This window comes from Cnephaeus nilssonii, assembly GCF_951640355.1.
Source record: "Cnephaeus nilssonii genome assembly, chromosome: 7".
Lineage (NCBI taxonomy): Eukaryota > Metazoa > Chordata > Mammalia > Chiroptera > Vespertilionidae > Cnephaeus > Cnephaeus nilssonii.
The window spans coordinates 32,205,414-32,230,752 of record NC_137078.1 but is presented as its reverse complement, the minus strand read 5'-3'; the positions used below and the strand labels follow the sequence as shown (position 1 = coordinate 32,230,752).

General features: G+C 42.1%; 1 protein-coding gene across 2 annotated transcripts in view; it reads left to right on the top strand.

Moving 5' to 3' along the window:
• Positions 1 to 10,651: 10,651 nt before the first annotated feature.
• Positions 10,652 to 25,339, top strand: part of ABCD3 (ATP binding cassette subfamily D member 3) — an 86,515-nt gene continuing 71,827 nt past the window's right edge. The window contains exon 1 of one of the 2 annotated variants that reach the window (XM_079777582.1): positions 10,652 to 11,114. In XM_079777582.1, the coding sequence (XP_079633708.1) occupies positions 11,005 to 11,114 (110 nt within the window). In that variant the 5' untranslated portion in view covers positions 10,652 to 11,004. The remainder of the gene's footprint in view (positions 11,115 to 25,339) is intronic. The other variant, XM_079777584.1, reaches the window with a different exon arrangement.

The following is a 25,339-nucleotide window of genomic DNA, read 5'->3' as shown; positions in this document are numbered from 1 at the left end:
GTAAATGTTCCTTATATAGGGTTCTGAGTTTCCTCATGATTAGATTCACATTATGCTTTCTAGACCAGAATACTGCATAAGAGATATATCCTTTTTAGAGGAGCTCATTTACAGAAATGAGATGTCTATCTATCTCACATTGATGATATTAATTTGGACTGCCCAGTCAAGACGTTTTTCATTTTGTTCACTGTAAAATTACTGTTTTCTCTCTGTTGTAACTAATGGTTGGTCTATGGGGTGATAATTTAGGATTATGAAAATATCTTGTTTCTTACCAAAATTTCCTCCTAGATTTAACATCCATTGGTAATTCTTGTCTGACTCAATTCTTGTATGACTGTTGCAAAATGATAATTTTCCACTTGTGTATTCCTACACATTTACCATTTGGCCCTTAGCATTCCACTGTATCAAGAGCTCTCTCTTCTGCATTATTTATTTATTATAGGTATTAAGTTATTAATTTCTAGTTCTTCAATTACTGTACTTATTTTGGTGCCTAAATTATCCCATATCTGGGCAAAAGGAGTATCCTCTAGATGGCTCTTGTGTTCATGTGACATATGCTCATAATTTTTTCAATCATCTCCTTATTTTCTGGAATCACTAGATGTTCTAGGCTCATCTTATACTTACCCTGCTCCATCCATGGAATTAGATGTTTTTTGAGGAGCTCTGGTTTGTCAGTGAAGAATGGTGTTAAAGATCAAGATCTAGGTACCAAAGCATCTTTGCCCGTTGTCGCTTTCAGTGGACAAAATTAAGAAATATACAGATATACAATTATACACCTGTATAGGGGTTCAGAATGAATGACCCCAAGATGTGCCTCTGTGGTATGTGGATTATTTTGAGCTAAAGGCAACTATGGGCTCAAGAGAAGCTTCTGTCCACCCCCTCCCTCAACTACCAAGAAGAATTTAAATTAGGGGCATTGCCCATAAGAGATGATCAGAGATAAACTTACCAACCTATCTCTATGGCAGGGAAAACTACTAATTATGGAACAGCTCTCTTCTTATTGCCCTGGAAATGACCTTCCTCCCCTCTAAAGCCCCAAAGCGCCTTACCTCATCCTTAGTTCAGAATGTCATACAAACTCATTTTTCTTTCTATCTCTGAACCTCTCATGTATATATAGGATTTCTGACATTCTTATACATACATACATACATACATACATACATATGCATTTAAATTTGGTAATTTTCTCTTGTTAATCTGTCTTATGTCGATTTAGTTAGACCAGGAAAAAGAACTTGGAAAGTAGAGGAAAGTTTATTCCTCACCAATACCTGCAAATATATAAACATATCCTATCTAATAAGGAGGGGATATGCTAATTGACTGTCCTGCTCTCAAAGATGGCGGTGCCCACAGCCAATAAGGAGGGAATATGCTAATTGACTGCCCCACTCTCAAAGATGGCAGTGCCCACAGTCACAAGATGGCGGCACCCAGTCCCCTCAGTCCCCCAGCCGCCCAGGGCTGGCCCGAGGTGCAGGCAAGCCTCAGATGTCAGCTGCCCAGCAGTCCAGGGCCTCCCAGAGCTGCCCAAGGCTCAGATAACCGTGACCGGCTGAGGCTTGCGCTGCCTGCAGTGACAGCAGCAGAGGTGTGATGGGGCATTTCCTTCCTCTGATGGTTGGGTCGCCTCCTGCCCCTGAGGGCTCCCAGACTGTGAGAGGGGGCAGGCCAGGCTGAGGGACACCCCCCTCCAGTGCATGAATTTTCATGCACTGGGCCTTTAGTGTACTTTTATACATGAATTTTATATATGCACTAGTAGCCCGTTTGCACGAAGATTCGTGCAATAGACCTTCATTCACCTGGCTGCCTGCACCAGTTTTCTGCCGGCACCAGGGACCCAGGCCTTGGCTGTGGCCACCGCCTTCTGCCTTTTTCAGGGTCGGGGCTTGGCCCCGGGCGGTGGCCTTGGGCTCGGCGGCACCCAACATCCTTGCTAAGGATCGCAGGAGCCGACCCCCAGTGGTTTCCTGCGATCCGTGCAGGCTGCCCACTGGTGCCCAAGGCCGGGAAAGCCTCCGCCCCAGGCTTTCCTGGCCTTGGGCTGGCCGCACCCAGCGTCCCTGCTACCGATCACAGGAGCCGACCCCCAGTGGTTGCCTGCGATCGGTGCAGGCTCCCCGCTGGTGCCCAAGGCCCGGAAAGCCTCGGCCCCTGGGACCCCCGGGAGGGGCGGGAGGGGCAGGACCACACCCTCCCAGGTGGATGATCAACCCCGGGACCCCCGGGAGGGGCGGGAGGGGCAGGGCCACGCCCTCCCAGGTGGACGATCAACCCCGGGACCCCCGGGAGGGGCGGGAGGGGCCCGGACACGCCCCCCTAGGTGGCCGATCGCCCCAGGCACCCCCCGGGAGCGGCGGCATGGGTCCGGCCACGCCCCCCCGGGGTGCCGATGGGCCCGGCCAGCCCCCCCGGGGTGCCCATCGCCCCAGGCACCCCGGGGAGTGGCGGCATGGGTCCGGCCACGCCCCCCCGGGGTGCCGATGGGCCCGGCCATGCCCCCCCAGGGTGCCGATCGCCCCAGGCACCCCGGGGAGTGGCGGCATGGGTCCGGCCACGCCCCCCGGGGTGCCGATGGGCCCAGGCACCCCCGGGAGCGGTGGTATGGGTCCGGCCACGCCCCCCCGGGGTGCCGATGGGCCCGGCCACGCCCCCCCGGGGTGCTGATCGCCCCAGGCACCCCGGGGAGCGGCGGCATGGGCCCGGCCACGCCCCCCCGGGGTGCCGATCGCCCCAGGCACCCCCGAGAGCAGCGGCATGGGTCCGGCCACTTGGCACCGCCATCTTGAACTTCTCAACGGCGGATATGCCACCCGGAGTCCCGCCCCCAGCCTCCTGCCGGCCCAATCGTGGGCATAGCGGAGGTGCGGTCAATTTGCACGTTTCTCTATTATAAGGTAAGATACACACACTATCTACATGTTTTAGATTTCATAAATTCACACCTGAGAACCCCAATTCCAATCCATCCCCCCAGATTCCTTTTTTTGTCTTCTTCCATTACATATTTCCATGTCCCTTCTACCTTCCTGAGATCTGTAGTTACCAACAACATCAATACATTTGCTCAATCCTATAATATATTCTAAAATAGCTTCAGAATCACTTTGCCCATAATACTACAATAAAGACATTTCTAACATGAACTCAGGATTCATTTGTAATTCGTTCTTATCAACTTCACCTTGCCAAGACTGAGTAGTCAAATATTTGTTCATCATTTACTTGGCTTCCTTCCATCTTTTCTTCCTTCCTTAGCTCTTTTCTTATTGTTGCCCCCCCCTCCCCCCGCTCCAGTTTGGGTTATGGTTTCATCTGAAATACAATTAGGTTCATTTGTTTTGTTTTCCTTTCAGTTTTTCATTTCCCCCTTGTTCTTAGTGGTTGAATTTAATTTCATAATATGTAAAACATAAATATACTTCGAGAGTCAGAATTATGCAAAAAAAAATATTGTCAGAGAAGTGATACTCCCTTCACATCCCTTCCATCTGATTTCCTGCCACCCCATATACCACCAATTCATTGTTATCTGTTTTCTCCTTTAGTGTTTCTTTTACAATGATAAGGAAATATGTATATATATCCTTGTTTTCCCTTCTTTTGTACTTAAAAGGTAGCATTCTATATAAACTTGTCTGCTTTTTGTAACTTAATGATTCCTTCTGAAATTATTTCATTTCAGTTCATAGAGATCTCTATTATTTTTTACAGCTGTATAGAATTCATTCTGTGCCTTTACCAAAGATTTTACAATTATGTCCTATGTTTGATTAGTTTCCATTATTTTGTAATTCCAAATAATGCTGCAGGAAATAATCTTAAATAAAATTGTTCAATGGAACTCATTATTTATCTATGGTGTCATTTAAAATTTAATTTTAAATAACCCTGTTTTGATTATTAAAGCCTGAATTTAATAACTTTAAATAGAAATATCTAAATCCAGTGGGTACCAACACTGATTACATTACTATTCTGAATGGGTCTATCTTAATGTAACTATATTATAGAGGAAAGAAGTGGGAAAGTATAGAAACAGGTGATGGAATAGGAGAGGTAATATTGATTCTACCATTAATTAGTCACAAAACATTGGCCAAGTCGCTTCACCTCCTGAACTCACCTCTCCCGATGATCTGTCTTCATCTGTAAATAAGGCCATTGGTCTGGATGTCAAGGTCCATTGCAGCCCTGAAATCTTCATCTTCTGTTTGTCTTTTTACAGCTTCCCTCTCATAGCTATCATTATTACTTAAATAATGATCTTCTGGTATCTGTTTCACAGAAAAGAAACAAAGTAAATGTGAGACTAGATACCAAGGAATAAATAAATAAAGTCAGTTGAATACCTAAATGTTGGTAGTAATTTTCTTTTTAATCAGTGCTAGTTTTAGGCTTTAAAAATTGTTCCACACAATCAAAGATCATGAGTGCACAATCAAGAATTATCAGACCGGCTGGTGTGGCTCAGTTGGTTGGGTGTTGTCCCATGCATGGAACGGTTGCTGGTTCGATTCCAGGTCAGGGCCACAGGTTGTAGGCTGGATACCCAGTATGGGGCATGCAGGAGGCAGCCAATTGGTGTTGTTCTCTCACATCGATGTTTCTCTCTCTCTCTCTTTCTCCCTCTCCCTTCCTCCACTGAGTGCCTGCTATGTGCTAGCATGGTACAGGGCCTGAGGATATAGCTACTGTAAAGAAACAAGTGTGCACATACGTTTTTAATCAGTATGATCTGCTTCATTAGTCTGGGGTAAAAGTCACATAACATTCCATATTACTTATTTTTCCCAATGAATTGCCCAATTAATTCCCTTATTAGGAAATCCAGTATTTTGCTCTTGGTGTTGCCTCTTTCACCTAGTTCACCAAAACCGATAGGAGCTAACCAGCCCAAAGAGGTTATTAGACTTGTTTGCAGATAAAAGAGGGAATAGAGGTTTCTGATTAGTTTGGTGACTGGAGTTTTGGCTAATAAAAATCTTTGGCTGCTAGCTGGTGTTGCCATTGCAAGTTGGCTCGGTCAGTCCCAAGCACCCTGTTGCACCGCCCAGTGCACCAGGTGCACAGGTTGTAGAATGGCTGAAACACGGACTCCCAAAGCTTCTCTATGCTGGGACATTGTCCCCCCAAAACATGGGTAGTTCCTAGGTGACTTTCATAACTCAGCTCTACCTGTGGCCATGAGGCTTTCCTGTTGAACTAGTTCATTAGCCCAGATTTCTATTCCTCCTGAAGCGTTTCTCTTTAGGACCCTGCGCTAGTGAGACAGGACTATCTCAGTCATCAGAGCAGTTCTAATCATGGTAAACCTGGACAAGAAAGAGGTTGAAATCAAAATCTCTTTCCTCTCAGAGGCTCTCCTGGGCAAACTTTCCCTGCATGGGTTTGGGCTAATAGGGCTAATAGGAATTGTTTTGTCAGGATGTCTTATTACATACTCTCCCTGGTGCAATGGGTACCTAACTCTTCTTCCATTTGTATCAGTAAGAGGAGCTTCTCAAGGGACTCCTTTCTAAGAAAAGATGGTATGTTCCTGGTGACTTATGTGTTTACTTTGTCAGAGCAATGACATGCCTCTCCAGACATCCTATTATACATTCATAGAATTATATATGAAACAGAAGTAGTACAAAGGAGGAAGTGATTGACTTGCCAGGAGGTGGGGGGTAGGTAGAAATGGCCAGAAAACACAGTTTGGAGTAGGAGACCATCAGTGCCTCGTATTAAAGGATGAGCTGAGTTGGGAGTGAGGATGGTAGGGCAGGAAGAGATTGGTATTTTAGGTAGAAGGAATAGCATAGTCAAGGGAAGACAACAGAGGGGAATAGCAGTGTGCTTTTGTCTCCTGGGGCAGAGGTAGAAAACATCGATTGGAGGGGAGGAGTGCCAAGACAGGAATTCAAGGAGGTAGGCAGAGCTTATATCATAACTGCCTTTATGTAAGATGCTAAACATCCTGGAGTTGGTATTGGTGATGAGGAACCAGTGAGGAATTTATTCATTTGCATATTATTACCTTCCTTGATAAACACACACGACTTCTCTGCGCCTGTTCTCAGGTAAATATTATCATCCTCTCAGGCACCCCACCAGGAAATCTCAGCGTCCATTTAAAATTTTTCTTCCAACTAAATAACAGTCTCACCCACCCCATCCATTTGAATCCAAAGTCCTTTCTTCTTGTTTGCTCTGTTTTGCCCTGACTCAGATGATCACAACCTCTTACCTAGATTATTTCAAGAGTGTTCAAACTGTTCTCTGTGCTTGATGTTTCCTCCTTCCATCCATCCTACACACTGCCACTAACATGGTCTTCCTTAAATAGAAGCTGAGGTTACTACTCAACCCCGAACTTGAATTAAACATTAAATAATTAACTCCATTAAATATTGACCTCCATTAATCATTTCAACTATTTGTCCTATTTCACACCCTTCCTTGAACTTCCATCTATACCACTTCTTTGCTCTCATTATATCTAAAGCCCCTTTCTTCTATCTATTTTTCAAGGTGTGGCCCAGATTACATCAGCTGCATAAAAATTACCTCAAAATATAATGGCTTAAAACAAGCATGTCAAACTCACGGCCCGCGAATATTTTTGCGGCCCAGCCAATATAACGGTATGTAAGAAACGTTTTAATAAAAATTTCATAACTTAATTTTTACAATATCCTGTTATATATAATTATTAATAACGAATTACAACGTTCGCTAATGACTGATGACTGTAATCGTTGCATTTCCCTTACGCGCCTTATGCACAGGCGCACCATTTCTCTCCACTAATACTAGCAGCGAATATTTTAGCAGCCGATTGCCATGTCATTAGTCTTGGACTGACTTGTTTGGTGTGCGCAACAGGAAATATTTCGCTTTCGGAGAACAAGAAAAAAAGGTTTATTTGCATAACGCTTATTACTTTGTGCAGTTATTCAGTGTCTGGTAAGTTAATGTTCAAGAAAAAATATTAATTTTTATTAAAATGTTCTATTATTTTATGTTAACAATTACTCATTGATTTCAGCTCTTTGTATTCAGCATGTCTCTATCGAAATAAACCTACATTTCTATGAAAATTGAAGCTTTTGCGGCCCATATAAACTTAAACCTTGTTTATTTGGCCTGTGTTAGTCCTTGAGTTTGACATGCTTGGCTTAAAACAATGATAAATATTTATTATCTTCCACAGTTTCTGTGAGTCAGGAATTTAGGAGCATCTTGGCTGCACCAGCTGGCTCAGGGCTGCTCCTGAGGCAGCAGTCTGAGGCTTGACTGGAGATGCAAGACCTGCTTCCAAGGCTGGCAAGCAGGTGCTGTCTCTTGGGGGGAGGGGGGGAGTCCTCAATTCTCCTCCAGCCTGTCTGAGTGTTCTCTGTGGCAGCTGGCTTCCCCAAGAGTAAGGAAGCAAAAAGACCAAGGTGGAAGCCACAAGGCCTTTTATGATCTGGTCTCAGAAGACACATATTACTCTTTTGGTCACACAGACCAGCTCTGATGTGAGGGAGATTACACATGGACATGAATGTCAGGAAGCAAGGATTACTGAGGACAGTGTTGGAGGCTGGCTAACACAACATCTCTTACGAGGTTTTCCAGAGTCCCTAACTCCATATGACCTTCTCCTCCGTAGTCTTGATAGGTCAAACTCTATAAAAGGCAGAGCTCCTGGAGATCTGATAAAATAATATTTTTTCTTAATTATTCAGTATTATAAACTGTGAGCCAGAAAAATTGCTTTGTTTTTTTAAAATATATATTTTATTGATTTTTTACAGAGAGGAAGGGAGAGGGATAGAGAGCTAGAAACATCGATGAGAGAGAAACATCGATCAGCTGCCTCCTGCACACCCCCTACTGGGGATGTGCCCGAAACCAAGGTACATGCCCTTGACCGGAATCGAACCTGGGACCTTTCAGTCTGCAGGCGACGCTCTATCCACTGAGCCAAACCAGTTATGGCCAGAAAAATTGCTTTGGTTAATTATCAAAGGACAATGCTGAGAAAACTTGTTCTCTAAAAACATAGGTTATCAGAACGTGGTTGTTTGGAACTCATATTAGGGTGAACAGAGCATTCCTTTCTTGCATGGGAGATGTAAACTACCCAAATCACTTTCACTTAGAGAAGCAGCCTCAATTTAGAGTGAGTGCATAGGTTCAGAGAAGGACTCTAGGACACAATATTCTACATTAATCTTAAATTTATGTTTCCATGGAAATAGAACCCCAAGTCTGCTTGTCAACTGAGGTCTGATATTAACCCATTTACATACAGATCTGAGTCTCTTAAGTACAGTTTCACTTAGATCCTACTTAAACTCTCCCCTTCCCCTAATACTATAATGACCCCCATTTCTTCCTTTTTTTGGAGACATGCCCACAGTTCTTCCGCTGTGTGGTGTCCTTTGCTGCAAGTTAATACACCTAACTTTGTTGGGTTATAGGTTTGGCTCTGGAGATTTTTATCTAATGGGCTTTATGAACAGCTAAAATTATTTGCGCTCATATTATCTAATTTCATTTTTTTTAGAATCACCCATGCCTCTAGATCAAGGGTACCTTTTGGAATATCTTGCCTAGTGAATCCTTATCTTTCCTCTGAACTACAGTCTACTTCCTAAATATATCGTCCCTCTGAAATATAGTCTATTTCCTATACAGACTACATTTTTTAAAAAAAATGTTCTTATTGATTTCAGAGAGAGAAGGAGAGAAGGAGAGAGTGAAAGAAACATCAAAGATGGGAGAGAATCATTGATCTGCTATTTCCTGTATATGGGGATCAAACCATCAACACAGGCATGTGCCCTGACCAGGAATCAAACGGTGCCTGTTTCATGGGTTGATACTCAACTACTGAGCCACATAGACCGGGCCGGCCAGACATTTTGGACTCACCTTGCATGCTATTCCTTCACTGCTACAGACTCTAAAATGATTCATTCAGTCACTTTCTCCCAAGGATCCTAATACTTTTACATTACTAAGCAATTTATTACTCAACTAGTAATTTTCCCTTTTGCCCTTCTGAGCAACTTCTTGTTAGGTCACCGAAGGAGGAATGCACGAAGGCAGAATAGTGAGGGATTACAAATTTCTTCAATCATCTGCACACCAGGTGGCTGAGCCTGGATGGCTCCAGCACCCAGTGACAGAAGTCAGCAGCTTTTAAAGGACTTTTGGTGGGCTTTTTTCTGGGCGGAGACTTCTTTATGCATACCCGGAGGGGAGATAATAGAATGTGGTCACCACAAGTGAAATGTGGTCTCAGCAAAGGGAATGTCCATAGTGAAATGACCTGAAAAGCCAGTTCCCGGGGGAGGGGTATCAATTCAATTGCTTGATCAAACCTAACACTTCTCTGGTCTTTAAGATTCAGCTACAAAGTCATCTTCTGTGTCAAGCCTTAATCAAAGGCTCTAGACTTAGAAAAACTAAGCATTTACTCTTTTGTGCCTTGCTTATACCTTCAATGTAGCACTTACCATATTGATAATTTTCCCTATGTTTTTCATCTCCACCACCTCTGCAAAATAGGGATTATAATCTGTTCATCCTTGTATCCACTGTGCCAGGTTTACCTAATCACAATTGTTAAATGAGGTAATGAAATATATACATGGCAAATGAAGAATTTAGTAGAAGCTCTAGTTCATTGAAATTTGGACTGTTGAACACCCCTATACACACAGAGATACACCATTAGTATAGGTATCTGGTCCTTGTGATTCTTGTCATCTGTATTAGGCAACTACCCACTTGTACTGAAACCAACGTTTTGTGGGCTATTTTAATGAGGGCTACTTCAACACACAGGCTACTTCAATATGCGTGCATATTATGCAAGGTTTTATGTATTCATTTTCTGAATGACACACTTTCTTTTCTCCAGTTTTCTCAACTGAAGAGAGGAACTGACCAAGTTACTGTACACATGCCAGTCTAAACGCTAGGAATCACGATTTCTGCATCATTAGGGCCAGGCAGGAGAAGAATGCTGTGATCTGGAATGCTCTTCAGGTCCTGGGAGTAAGGCCAGTTTAACACAATGCACGATTGTTATTTCTGAATGCTTCTTTGCAAAGAACAGTTGTTTCTCAAACTTTTTGTTTGATCAGACCCACGTAAAGAAATGCATCTTATATTACTACTTGGGACACATAGATACAAAAGACTGGAATAAAAATTTCAAAGAACTCCTTTACCCGGGATGCATTCTGAGATTTTATATCATGTTCGATCCTTCCCATTTCATTAAAACACAAAGTAGTGGTCTCGATCTGCCAAACTGATTTCACGGTCCCCTAGAAATTACTAGAATCCATGGTTCGGAAAACACAGGCTTGGAAAAAGGTTTTGGATCTGTAGTCATTCTTTCCCCATCTCCTTACACGTCGGGGTTCCCGACAGTTGTTTTGGGTAAATGATGACCGAGCCCCCCGTTTTATGTAAATGCTCTGTGATCGGGCCATTCCCTCCTCCCAGGGCTCCTTTAAGAGGGTGGTAACGGCCCATCACCCGGGGGTGGAGAGGCAGATCCCACGAAATCCCCGGCGCAGGCCCGGCTCGCTTTTCCAGTTCTTGTGAAAGCCTGGGTGTGTGTGTGTGCGCGCGCGGAGGTGGGAGGAGGGGTGGTGCAGGCACCGGGAGCGGAGGAGTCAGGAGGCGCCGCGGGACGCTCGGTGGTTTCTCCACGCCCGCGTTCCCGGCGACTCTGCGGGGGTCCGCGCGTGCGCGGAGAGTGCCCGGGACGGCTCCGGCCCCCGCGGTGCCCGCGCGCGCTCCCGCGGTGCCCAAGTCCGAGGTGGGCTCCGGCGCGGCGGCGGGGCGCGCGCCAGGGGGCGGTCCTGCGCGGCCGGCCCCGCCCTCCCTCCGCGCTCCTCCCCTCCCAGTCTCCCCCGCGCTTCCGGCACTAAGGCAATCACCGCCGCGTCCCCGGGCCCGGCTGCTCGTTCCCGCGGTGCCATGGCGGCCTTCAGCAAGTACCTGACGGCGCGAAACTCCTCGCTGGCGGGGGCCGCGTTCCTGCTGCTCTGCCTGCTCCACAAGCGGCGCCGCGCCCTCGGCCTGCAAGGGTAAGAGAGCCCGTGGCCGCGCCGCTTTCCCGGCCCCGAGCGGACGCTCCCGCGCGTCTGTCCCGCCCCGCCCGGCGGCGGGCGGACCGGTCCCTTTGCCCCGCGGGGTCAGGCGGAGAGAGCGCCGGCCGCGGCTGCTGCCAGGCTCCAATGTCAGGGCGCCCGGCTGTGCCCGCGGCGCCGGCGTCCTCCGCGCTCCCTGCGCCCCCGCCGGCCTGGCCGGTCCCTTCCTCTGCCCCCGGGAGTGGGATATTCTGCGCCCGCTAGCGAACCAGTGTGTCTGTCCCCGGACTCCCTCCTTTCTGTTACCAACTTTCTGGGCGTGTTCTAGTTTTGCCATCTCATCCCCTGCCACACGGTGGATTTGCTTTGTGGACGAGTGTGTGTGTGTGTGTGCGTGTGTGTGTGTTTGAGGGTGGGATTGATTGGACTTGGACTTGCCAGGCTGGAGGCTGCTCGCTCCTCGCTCCGAGGTTTGGCACGATTCCTTAGTAGTCGCTGTTGAAAGTTGCGAGAATGGTTTCTGTGAAACTGTCCGGATCCGCTTGGCAGAATTGCTTTCTCAAGTGGTGTCACCTTGGAGTTGGCCAGGGAATGCCTGCCCTGGCGTTTCACCCGGAAAGCAAGGTTCCCTCCCGCGGCTCTGCAGGTGTTAAGTGTGTTGTAGGGGGGGATCAAGATTCTTTTTTCAGAAACTGATTTGTGAGAAGAGAATGCAGAGTGTGAGCCTATAATTACGCTTAAATTACGGAGGTAGAATTACTGAATTATTTTAAAACTATTAAGAATGGTGTTGAGCCTGTCGTTGTAGATGTTGTACTTCCAAAAATCTTACGCATGCCTTTTTAGTCGCTGCCTTTTGGCATCACAGTTTGAAGATTAGAAAATTCTCACTTTAAATTGTACTGGCTTTTTTGAGTATATTTGGTAATAGGGCTAGTTAATTTTACTATCCGGTGCCTAAGGAACCTGTGGCTTCTCAGCGTGTTTTTGTTTGTTTGTTTGTTTGTTTTTTTGTCTGTGCTATCAACAGTAGGTTTTCCTTAGAAGATATTTCTTAGAATCGTAGAGCCAGTAAAACCACTTTAAAAGTTACAATATCACATTATTTCAGATATTAAGGGAACAATTAATTTAATGTTCTGAGTTACTTTTTAGTTTTGTTAATGCAGTTTTTTCATCCATTTAAATTATATGTACATATATGACTTTTTATTACAGAAATTTTCACACATTACATATTTGAAAAGTAGATGCAGAATAATATAATGAAACCCCCTACACTTTACCCAAGGAGTATCATCAACATTCTTCAAGTCTTGTTTCATCTATAGCTCTGTGCTCCCCATCCCTTACTTTTATGTTTTTAGGTAAAATTTGCATATATTGAATGTACAGATCTTAGTTATATATATTTTATTTAAAAAAAATCTTTATTGTTGAAAGTATTACATGTGTCCCCCTTTTTCCCTATTGACCCCTTTCAGCCCCCCCCCCCCCCCCCCCGCCCCTGCCCCAGGCCTTTGCCACACTATTATCTGTGTGTGTCCATGGATTATGCATATATATGCATACAAGTTCTTTGGTTGATCTCTTCCCCCCCCCCCCCCCCCCCCCCCCCCCCCCCGTCTCTCTGATATTTAACACTTTGTTCCATGTTTCTATATCTCTGGATCTATTTTTTTTTATTTTAATTTTTATTGATTTCAGAGGGGAAAGGAGAGGGAGAGATAGAAACATCAATGATGAGAGAGAATCATCTGCCTCCTGCACACCCCCTACTGGGGATCAAGGTCACACCCCCAGCATGGGCCCTGACCAGGAATCTAACCATGACTCCTGGTTAATAGGTTGACGCTCAACCACTGAGTTAACACCAGCCTGGCTCTGGATCTATTTTGTTCATCAGTTTATTTTGTTTATCTCATATGAGTGAGATCATGTAATACTTGTCTTTCTCTGACTGGCTTATTTGGCTAAGCATAATACTCTACAGGTCCCTCCATGCTGCCTCAAAGGGAAAGAGATCCTTTTTTTACTGCTGTATAGTATTCCATGGTATAAATGTACCATAGCTTTTTTATCCACTCATCTACTGATGGGCACTTGGGCTGTTTCCAGATCTTAGCTGGTATAAATTGTGCTGCCATGAACATAGGGGTGCATATATGCTATCTGATTGGTGTTTCTGGTTTCTTAGGCTATATTCCTAGAAGTGGGATCACTGGGTCAAATGGCAGTTCCTATTTAATTTCTTTGACGAAACTCCATACTGATTTCTATGATGGTAGCCATTTTGACAGGTGTGAGGTAAAACCTCATTGTCATTTTAATTTGCATCTCTCTGATGACTTTTTGAGCACTTTTACTTATATATAAAATATATGGGCACCACGGTGTGTAGCACACACCTATCATAAATTAGAACAATTTATTCTTCCCAGAAAGTTCCCTTGTATACATTCCCTGCTGTCACTGTACTAACTTTTTTCTCAGTTTTTCCTAATTATACATCTTCTTTTGTTCCTCATTTATGGGGAATAGTAGAATATTTTTACTCATGGATAAAGGAGACCATGTATTCAGTTCAAAGGCATTATCTGTTTTAGAATGTTACATTACTCTGCTAGGTGCTACGGGACGAAGAAAGGTAGTTGTGTGTGTGTGTGTGTGTGTGTGTGTGTGTGTGTATTACACAAACATTAAAAAAAAGATGACTTTTTTTTCTTCTTCCTCGGGGAACTCATGTACTTGTTAGAGAGAAGAAATGTAAATGTAAATTAGGCAAAAATGTAAGGTGCTGACACAGTGTACTGCAGACAGATATTCCTTAGAAGTTCTGAGAAAGGAAAGATTAATGTGTTTGGGAAGTTAGGGGAGGTTTTATTTCTGAAGGATGTGTGCTATGCCTAGTTTGGAGATAGGAATGGATAGCAGGAGATAAATTGAATGTTATAGCAGCCTACATCAGATTTTTGTTGTATGTTATGTTAGGAAGAGAAGAAGTTTTGTGGTGTCCTTTCAATCCGTGTCCCACTTTTTAAGAAACACAAATGTGATTTTTTAAAAATTTTTATTGAAACTTTGCTATGCTAAAATACAAAGTTCTTAGCATGAGAAAATGGTGTTCATGGTGTGGTACTTGATGACTTCTACCATGTGTCCATATGGGATTAAAAATCTCTGAGTATGGCTGTTTCTGCCCAGCCTTTGCAGTCTGATGGCAATCACTGTTATCTCCAGGTCTCCTCCCCACCCTTTGACGTTTCTTTTCCTTCAAGACTCAGTTCAGTCAACACTTTCTTTTAAGTGTTTTCTATCTTTTCCTGATCTCCAAACTGATGTTACTGTCCTCAGCTCTCAGGGTACTTCAAGCATTCCTCTACTCCAGTAGTTACCACTCTGTATTGTATTAGTTCATTTTAAAAAATATTTTTATTGATTTTAGAGAGGAAGGAGAGGGAGAGAGAGATAGAAACATCAATGATGATAGAGAATCATTGATTGGCTGCCTCCTGCATGCCCTTACTGGGGATCAAGCCCGCAACCTGAGCATGTGCCCTTGACTGGAATTGAACCTGGGACCTTTCAGTCCACAGGCCAACATTCTATCCATTGAGTCAAACCGGCTAGGGCTGTATTAGTTCATTTTATTGGCTTCTGCCTACATCAGACTCTGAGTTTCTTGAGGGCATGGATTGAGTAATATTTAAATTCTTTGTTTGCACATGTCATGGGATGGACAATAAGTGTTTATAGGCTGGACCAATGATGTAGGATAGGTGAAGACCTTGTGAAGGTAATTGTTTGACAGACAGTTGGAGCCCTGAGGCCAGTACAAACATGAGTAGGGACATTATCTTCATAGAAGTGATTAATAGTTGTGTACCTAGGGTAGTGTAATATGAGCTGGGTAGTGGGAAATCAGTGGGCTAATTTTAGAAGGCAGGGAAAGGACCAGTCTACATTGCCAAAGTATTTTACGATCTTCAAAAACAAACCAAAAAAAAAAAAAAAAAAAAAAGAAAAGAAAGAACAAAGCAGTTCTTTTCCTTCTTATGAATGCTTATCACAGTTCAGATTTCTTGTCCTGGATTTCAGAGTCTTCCTCCATCTGATCTCATCTTACCTGGCTAATCTTATATGCCACTGCCTGCCAGTGGGCAGTGTCTGTTCCAAATAGGCCAGTTTCTGCAATGTTCTCCAAACAGGCCAAACTCATTCCTGGCTTTGGAGTTTTGTTCACCATGTTAGCCATACCTGGAATATCTCTCTCTGTATCCTCTGCTCTTCGACTCTTCTCCTTTAAGGATGAGGTCAGGGCCACCCCTCCCATGAAGTATTATTTAACAACTCTTGATAATTTAAATGATGATCACTCCCTTGTTAACCTTCTGAAGCATGAATTTAGGTACGTTTCTTGTTTTATCTGTTAACTAGTGACCCGGTGCATGGATTTGTGCACATTGAAACAAAATTAACTAGAAAAAATATTTTAATACTGCTATTCGCCCTTTCTCTATAATAGAAGTGTCAACCAAATTCACGATCAACAATGACAGATGGAAACACACGCGTGCGATTGGTGCCAGTGAGAGCTTTATATGTATCACGCATGCGCGAGTCAACTTAGCCTTTTATATATATAGAATAAACTTGCTTAATTAGACTTGCTTTCTGATTTAGCTAAACTTTTTCCAGCCCAGTGAAGCACCCCGACTTCTCTTTCAGGTAATTGTCAGCAACACAGCAGTAAATATCAACACGAAAAGCAGATTATTATTGTAGATCATGCAGGGAGGACAAAGGGTAAAATATTTATCTGTAGCAGTGTTTGACTGTATTCTGTGCAGTGAGAAAACCTACAGTCATTTTCAAGTTCCCTCATGTCTTTCTTCTTTTCAGTCGGGTCAAGTTTCTAAACATTCTAAATCTCCGTTTTCCGGCTAATGAAAAGAAAATAGGATTCTACCGAGTCTCCTATGTACCTACTCCAGGACTTCTGTGAGGATCAAATGAGATGAGGCCTGGGAAAATGCTTCACAAACATTTGGTTAAATTGTAAAATGTTTGCACCTGGCTATAAAGCAAGTTGTGTCCTGGGCTGAAGAAACTCCAAGGAGGCTAGTTGCTAGGGAGAGGAGGCCTGGCGTTGCTACGTGATGTTATTACCCAGCCCACAGCAACCGTTTCTGGGCTGAGCTGGATTGTGGGCCGTATTTTGTGCCATGGGGTCTTGGCAGCGTTGGCTGCCATTTGGTGGGATGTTGCTCTGGGGTGGTGGTGGGGCCTGTGTCCCACTTGGGGCAAGCTGTGTGTTGGTTTGTCGGTGCCATGTCTGTGATGCCGTTTATTTTTAAATGGCCAGTGCGCGTCATGGTAGCTCCTGCATTGAGTGTCTGCCTCCTGGTGGTCAGTGCGCATCATAACTACGGGTTGAATGTACACTTAGCCTTTTATATATATAGATTGCTTGACTGGGTGTCAGTTATCAGGGTGCAGCCAAGTCCACCAGCTCATGGGGTGATCCTTCATCCTTTTCAAAGCTCCATTCTGTAGATGATGGGAACACAGTCTCCTCCTTCAAATATCTCAGAGGCGTTTCAGGGAGCTTGTGTTTCTCTTAGGCATGCCTACTTCACTTCTGCTCTATTTTAGATCCCATTTACATCTTATCTCTTGAGCCTGTCTTTTTGGAATCTGCCTTCATCCCTTTACAGCATCAGCCACAAAGCAGGTATTTGTAGTAGAGTTTTATTGAAAATTTGGGAATGGTGGCAGGGATTTTATCACCATAATGAACAGCTTAAAATGGAGACTTTCTTTTATTTACAAGCTCTTTAGACATTCCCACTGTTGGAAATTTGTTCACTATTTTTCTCTAAGCCTCAGCCTTGTGGCCTGTTGCTGGGCCTTTTCTGTACTCCTTGGATGTTCTCATATCTCTAGTTTCTGCCCCTTGTACTTTTCTCCCCACTAACCTCACTACAACTTGCTTGAATACTTCCATCCTGAGATCTTTCAAATCAAGCTCTGGAAGGGGCTGGTTTCACCTTTCTCAGTTTCACAGGCCCACTGAATGTTTTGCAAATGTAGGCATGAGTCCAGTGAGGGGCTGTAGCTGCATGAGACCCTTAGGATGAACTGAAAGTAGGTCTTACAGGGGCAGGCCCTGGCCCCATTTGGATCCTCAGAATAAAAAGGAGATGCTTAAGCAGCCATAGGTGAAGCAGGCCTTAAAGGATTTGTCAGGAAAAGCAATGGTATACGGAGATGAGCTAATGGCAAGTATGATCCAGATGCAGATTCTCAAACTGTGTCGCTGTGTGTGATGGGGAAAGCAGGTATAGATTGTTTAATTAATCACACTTGTCAGTTTTGGGCACATTAGCATCATTGGCCAGGCATTTTGTTTCAGGGCTTTTGTACTTGCTGTTCCCCCGCCTGGAATGCTCTTTGCCTAGATATCCACACTGCTCACTCCCTCCCTCTTTTCATTTTTTTATTAGGCATCTCACAGTGAGACCTTCCATTGCCACTCAGTTTAAAATAGCATCCTCCACACACGTACTCTTCCCACTTGCCTGGCTTTACTTTTCTCCTTAGCACTTCTCACTACCAAATGTGCCCAGGAACATCTCTCTACAGAAGCCTTTTGAATTGACAGAATCATTTACTCTTATAACTGGATAGTATTTAAGTTACTTTTATGTGATATGGTTTCAGGCCTCTGTATTTTTTTTTCAGTTGCTGCTTCCTGAATATTATACTCTTTCTTTATTCTAAGTGTAGTCTGACTGACAGAGTGGAACCTGCTTTGTAGATCCTAAGCTTTTGTTAGAATAGGTGAGGTTACATTCATTTTTATGACAAATAATATTCTTCACTCATATTTAGCTTACACAATTGCTTTCCCTTTACTCTCTTCAATTTATTTATTTATTTTTTTTAAACTTAGGTGCAGGTATTTATACTTCTCTTTGTTTGGGCACATCACTTCCTTCCTCTAATTTTTAAAAAAAATATGGCACACTTTAATTAGTACTATTCCTTCTCTCTCTTTTCCCAATAGATTAAGTATAGAACAGAGTTTGTACACCACTGTAACTTGTCTATTAATTGACACCCTCTGGGTATTATATTGGTTCTCAGCTTTAACAACTACCTTGCACCTTTTCACACATTTCATTTTGCTAATGACCTAGCACTGACCACAGGGCAAGGCATCTGATCTATACTGGGCCAGTCAGAATCCTCCTGGGGGGTATTTCTGCTGGAGTCAGTGGGAAGGAAGGGCCTTTTCCCCCTTCTAGGTTACCGAGCTGTGAAGATGAGACCCCAGAGCTGAATGTGGCATTGGTCTCCTTTACCTGGAAAAGGTGGAGAATCCCCAATTGGTACAGCATCAAGTGCTTTGTAGCATAATAAACTAAGTTTACAGATTTTCATGATTTCCTTCAGGGAAGAGAATGAGTTTGATCAGACATGACTTTGATGAGTTCATTTTTGCTCCTAGAATTTACCATTTTCTTCTAAGTACCTATGCCATGCTATCAATTTAGATAAATAAGTTGTAATTTTTTTTCGGATTAACATCAAACTAATCCATGGTCTGATGAATAAAATATAAGCTGTTTCAATAAAGTATAAGCTGGAATTATGAAGAAGAAAGACAGGCTCTTTGTAATTTTCTTTAGAATTATATATACCAAATTAAGTTTAATGTAAACTGGGTACTGTATTTCTCTATTGTTTTGTTTTTTTTAATTAATTTTATGGAACATTAGAGTTGTTTAAAAGTGGCATTTGTAGTCATTTCTACAAAAAATTTAGGCATCAGGCCTTTGTTTAAGAACATGGCTTTCATTATAAAAAAAATTTTTTTTTTTTAAGGAAATCACTTTGGTTTTAGGCATCTCTGTCAAGAACATAGCCTTCCATAATATAGGATAAGATGCTTTGGATAACTGATGTTGTGCTTTAATGGGATTATTATTATTATTTTTTTTGAGATAACTTGAAGCCTTATTAGGTAAAATATAGTGAGTATGCTTAAAGTTGGTTTTTTGAAACATGCATTTGTTATCTCTTGCTAGATTAGCAGTCCTGAATTAATGCAATTAAATTAATAATCTATAACATTGAAAATAAAGGTCATCAAAGCATAACCAGTTATTTTAATGTCTGAATAGATATAGCAATCTCAGATATTACTATAATGGTACCACAATACTACCCATAAACATAGATTGTATGATTTATTCTATGCTTAAGAAGTTATCTGTTGCCATTGAAAATAAATATGCTATGTGGAATGAGGCAGTGTCTTTTGGTAAATAATAATTTAGTTATTTAATCAGGATGTTGTGTCTATATGTCACGGTTTAAAACATTTGTATACTTTCATTAACATATGAAGTAAACAGCATGACATGCTATTTCCTCAGAAGGAAAAAATATGGTCCTATAAGGTTATGTTACTTTAGTGAGAAAGACTAAAATTTTTATAAAAATTTATCTTTAATGTTGAAAGTATTACACATGTCCCCCTTTTTCCCCACTGTTGACCCCCTCCACTCTGCTCCCACCCCCTCCCCAGGCCTTCCCTACACTGTTGGTTTGCCCATGGACTATGCATGTATGCATATAAGTTCTTTGGTTAATCTCTTCCTACCTCCCCCTCCCACCCCCAACCTTCCTTCCCTCTGAAATATGTCAATGTCGCTGGGCCTGTTTTGTTCATCAGTTTATTTTGTTCATTAGATTACACATATAAGTGAGATCATGTGATACTTGTCTTTCTCCGACTGGCTTATCTTGCTTAGTATAATACTCTCCAGGTCTCTCCATGATGTCTCAAAGGGTTAGAGAGCCTTCTTTTATACTGCTGCATAGTCTTCCTTGATGTAAATGTACCACAGTTTTTTAATCCATTCATCTACCTATGGGCACTTGAACAGACATATAGATCAAGGGATCAGAACAGAGAACCTAGAATTCGACAAGCCATTATACTTAAATAATATTTGACAATAGAGGCAAGGGCATACAATAGAGTAAAGACAGTCTCTTCAATAAATGGTGTTGCTAAGGGGTAAAAGGCATCCTAGACAGGGCAAACAGCATGAGCAAAGTCATGGGATTACTGGAGTTAACATTTGAGAAGAAGAGACTGCAAGGACAGGAAGCTGAAGACAATACTATTAACCATTTATTGAGCACTTAATTATATTTTAAACATTGTTCTAAATAGTTAACATTTATTCCTCACAACAGTTTTTTGAGATAGTTATTTTATTATTTTCATTTTACCAGTGAGGAATCAGGTAAAAATGGTACCTGATTCTAAGACTTTTAAGTTTGAAATAGCCATGTGGGAGGTAAAAGTCAGAATAAAGCATTTTTATCTGATGGACTTACATACAAAAGAACAATCAAGAATTATTCAGGGGTTTAAAAAGTCTTACATTAAATTCAAAATGAAGTTAACTTAAAATTTTACTGTTGTAAATTAATATTAAAATATATAGTCATGGTATAATACTCTTAAGATTTTTAGACTTTTTTATTGTATATTATACCACAAATACAGGAAACTGCATAACCCTTGTAAATACTCCTCAGATCAAGAAATAAATCTTTGTCATCTACCCTAGAAGCCTTCCACATACCCCTTCCTGATCTTAGCCCCTTCCCTCTCCCCTAACTAGTTACTGCTATCCTGACTTGTATAGTAATTGCATTTTAGTAGTGTTTTATAATTTTATCACCCAAATGTGCATTCTTAAAATACTGTAATTTAGTTGTGCCTATTTTTTGTTTGTTTAAAGTCTCAATCTTCATGGTCCAATGCCATCTCTCCTTACCACTTTTTACATTTTATTGAAGCAATCAGGTTTTTGACTGCTAAAGATTAAATAATCTGGGTTATGCTATTTGTATAATTTTTGTTCATTCTCTGTATTTCCTATAAATTGGTAGTTGGATCTAAAAACTTGACCAAGTTCAGATTTTTTGTTTGTTTTTGGACAAGAATTTTCCTAGGTGTTGATGTGGTCTAACCTCCATCAGAAGGTATATCAGTGTCTGGTTATTTATTTTTCGTGAGTTTAGCAGCCATTGATGTTTAATACCTAGATCAATGAATTTATTAGCGATTACAGAATGGAGATATTTAAAATTCTGTTATTTACTCATTTATAAGATGAAATGCTTTCATAAAAAGAAACTTTTCTTCATCTACTATTTGGTTACCCAGTGGTACAGTTTAGTTAGGAAAGGCAGGGTAGACATTTGCTTCTTTACCAGTTTTTAAAGTAATACATTAGTTTCCTGTTATCCTCTGGCGGTGACCAACGAGTTCTTTTTAAGTATCATTAAAAACCTATTGATTTACTCTAAGTAAATAAATATTTAATGCTCACTGGTAGGGTCACTGAAGGAGGAACACACGAAGCTAAAGGGGGTAAAGAATTATGAATTTATTAGGTCATCTGGAAAACCAGATGGGTTGAGCTCCAAAATGGCACCAGCCTCCAAAGATGGGAAGTCAAGAGGGTGTTAAAGGACTCTAGGCGGGCTTTTTCTGGGTGGAGAATTCTCTGTGCAGGTCCAGATTCTGGGAAACTCTGGAGGGGAGAGATAATTGTCTTAACAAGTGGAATGTGGTCTAAGTACGTCAAATGTCCATTGTGAAGTGGCCTAAAGGTCAGTTCCCAGGGATGGGGGTATCAATTCAATTATTTGATCAGACCTAACACTCACTACTTTATAAATGCATGGGAGGAACCATATTTTAAGACAGTGACTCATAAACAAAATATAAAAAGTACCTCAGTTGTCAACATTTGCATTGGTATTACTTCTTTATAAATTTTGAGGCTTATAGTAAACATACCTTCAGTATAGGAGGAAAGTTTTTCTAAAGGTTCCTGGAAGCCATATCAGCCAGGATACAACTTAAACCAAGCTCCTAAAGAGCACATTCTAAAATTTTTCGTATAGCATCTTAAAAAACAGATGCAAGACTCACATTTCAGATTTCATATTTTTGTTTCTCAAAGGAGTATATCATTGTATGTCCACATCATTGTCATGTTAATGCCTTTGAAATCAATGTGTCTACTCTTGAACTTTAAATCTATTCAAAATTGTCTCTGGCCCTTAAAATTTATCGTACTGAGACTTGAAATTTAACACTTTTACAATGAGTCCATTGTAGAAAAGCATTATTTCCTTTAATGCTTCTTCTACTGTTATTCTTTTTAAAAATTATTATTAATTGATGTTAGAGAAAGGAAGGGAGAGAAAAACATCCCTAGGTTGCCTTCCACCTGCACACTGACTGGGGATCGAACCTGCAGCTTTTTGTGTACAGGACAATCCTCCAACCAACTGAGCCACAAAGGCCGGGGCTACTGTTATTCTTTATTAAGGTTAACTAGAGGCCCAGTGCATGATTTAATCATGCACCTGGTGCACCAGCGGGCTGGCTGTCCGCGGGTGCCCCAGGCCTTCCGAAAGCCTCCGGCGCTGCGGAGGCTTTCGAAAGGCCTTGCGCCGGAGCAGACAGCCGGCCAGATCCCCCGCTTTGGCCTTTGATCGCGGGGGACCTGGCCGGCTGTCCGCCGGTGCCCCAGGCCTTCCGAAAGCCTCCGGCGCTGCGAGCTCAGCGTCCTGCTGGCCCAATCAGCTACCCCGGCCACCCTGAGTCCCGCCCCCTGTGCCTCCTGCTGGCCCAATCGTGGGCGTAGCGGAGTGATGGTAATTTACATATTATCATTTTATTATGTAGGATGGAATCACTGTCTTCTGTTCACTCACTGTGCATATTGTTTGTGAGATCTTAGGAAAATTATCTGTGCCTTTCAGGGCATCAGTTTGGACCTAAATGTTTCTAATACCTCCTCTACCTTTACATAGTTTTTTAAGTCTCTGCTCCTCTTCTCTTATTTCCATATTCAGTTAGTGCCCAGCTCTTATCTATGGTATTTCCTCACCTGTATTTCTAGCTATTTTCCTATATTTTTCTTTCCATCCCCATAGCCAGTGCCTTTGTGCATGTCTTCATCTCTGGGCCCTGATTTACCTCGGCTGTGTACATCTAGGCCAACCCCATCAGAACTATGATACCAGCTTTCACCCATGCCCTAATGACTCCCCAAATCTCTAGCTACCTCTTCTTTCCTGAGCTTCTGACTTAAATATTTGTGTGTGTGTGTGTGTGTGTGTGTGTGTGTGTGTGTGTGTGTGTTTAAAATAAGTTATCAGTACCTGGACCTACTAAAACCTTTTGAAATTGGCATGTCTTTGTTTGAATTTACCTTTCCATCCCAAATCTCTTTTTCCAACTTCTTATAATGAACATGGGCCCTAACTCTTTGAAGGTTTCTTTAGGGCCTGGAGACAATAGATCTAAAAATGAATTCTCTAGGGTCCTAAAATTTTTGGAGAATTTTCTAATTTTGTGTTTTCATTTTGCTGATAGATCGCTCATTTGGTTAGAGAGAGTGTCCTCTGGATATGCCAAGATTGCAGGTTCAATCTCTAGTCAGAGCACATAGAAGAAGCAATCAATGAATGCATAAAGAAGTGGAACAACAGATTGAGGTTTCCCCCCCCCCCTCTCTTCCCCCCTCCCTCTCTCTACAATCAAATAAAATTTAAAAATATGTAAATAAATTAGTATGAGCACATTCTGGGTCATCATGTAACTGATTACCATACTATTGAAAATGTTTGTGCCTATATTTGCATATGAATTGTTGCTAAGTGATCATCCAAAGACCCACATGCATGGTAAACGAATCTGCTGCACTAGTATCTGCCTTAGGTTGAAGTGTAGTAATTTAAAATTAAGAAAATCGTCTTTGACTTTTGTACTCATACTAAATAATTTTGCCATTAAAAAAATTTTTTTTGTAGTGGTAATTAAAGGTAAAAAGTGTTTTTATAGAATTTCTAAGAAACTGAAATCTTATAAAGAAGCTTTTATTTGATATGAAAATGACACAGAACAATAGAGTAATGCACCATTTTAATTGTCACAGACTGATAAAAAAATACAGAATTTACATGTAGATTATGAGAAGGCCTTATAAGATGTCATGGTACACTCTGATGGGGTATTTCATGGAAGCCTGAAGAGAGAAAATTGGTAGGAGATCTGACTCATCCTGTGGCCCAGTTGTATGTGTGTGCGCGCGTGTGTGTATGTATGTAAGTAACATATATGCTTTTGTGTGTCACATAAAGTAAATTTGTTTTTTATTGATTTCAGAGAGGAAAGTAGAGGGAGAGAGAGAAATATCAACGATGAGAATCATTGATTGGCTGCCTCCTGCACGCCCCCTACTGGGGATTGAGCCCTCAGCCTGGTCATGTGGCCTTGATCGGAATTGAACCCGGGACTCTTCAGTCCGCAAGCCAACACTCTATCCACTGAGCCAAACCAGCTAGGGCAGTGGTTGGCAAATTGCGGCTTGCAAGCCTCGATTTGCCGCTCTGTTGACTAATGAGTTTGCCGACCACTGGGATAGGGGCTTAATCACTAGGAACAACAACAGCCTGTAATTATTGGAATCGAGAGTCTAGGTCAGTGGTCGGCAAACTCATTAGTCAACAGAGCGGTAAACCGTGGCTCGCAAGCCGCAGTTTGCTGACCACTGAGCTAGGGTGTAAATACTTATTTTATTTCTAAATAAATTGGGGAGAATTGACATCTTAACAATATCGAGTCTTCTGATCCATGAGCATGATATATCTCTGTCTAATCTTTAATTTATCGTCGTATTTTAGTTTTCAGCATGCAGATCTTGCACATCTTTTTTTTTCCCTCCAAATTTATCCCTAAATTTTACTTTTGATGCTTTTGGAAAGGGTAAGTTTAAAATTTCAATTACTAATTGTTCTTTGCTCTTATGTAGAAATGCAGTTGATATTTATGTATAGATGTTGTATCCTGGAACCTGATTGAACTCAGCTTTTCTGTATATTCCTTAGGATTCTCTATATAGATGTTTATAAAGTCTGCAATAATGTTTCTCCCTCTCCCCCTCCCTTACCCCTCCCTCTCCTCTTCTCCCCTTCCTCTCCCTCTCCCTCCCTAAAATCAATAAACATATCCTTAGGTGAAGGGGGAAAAAAGATAGTTTTGCTTCTTCTTTTCTACTCTACGTGCCTTTTATTTCTTTTACTTACCTTCCTGTAGTGTATGTGTCCTCCAA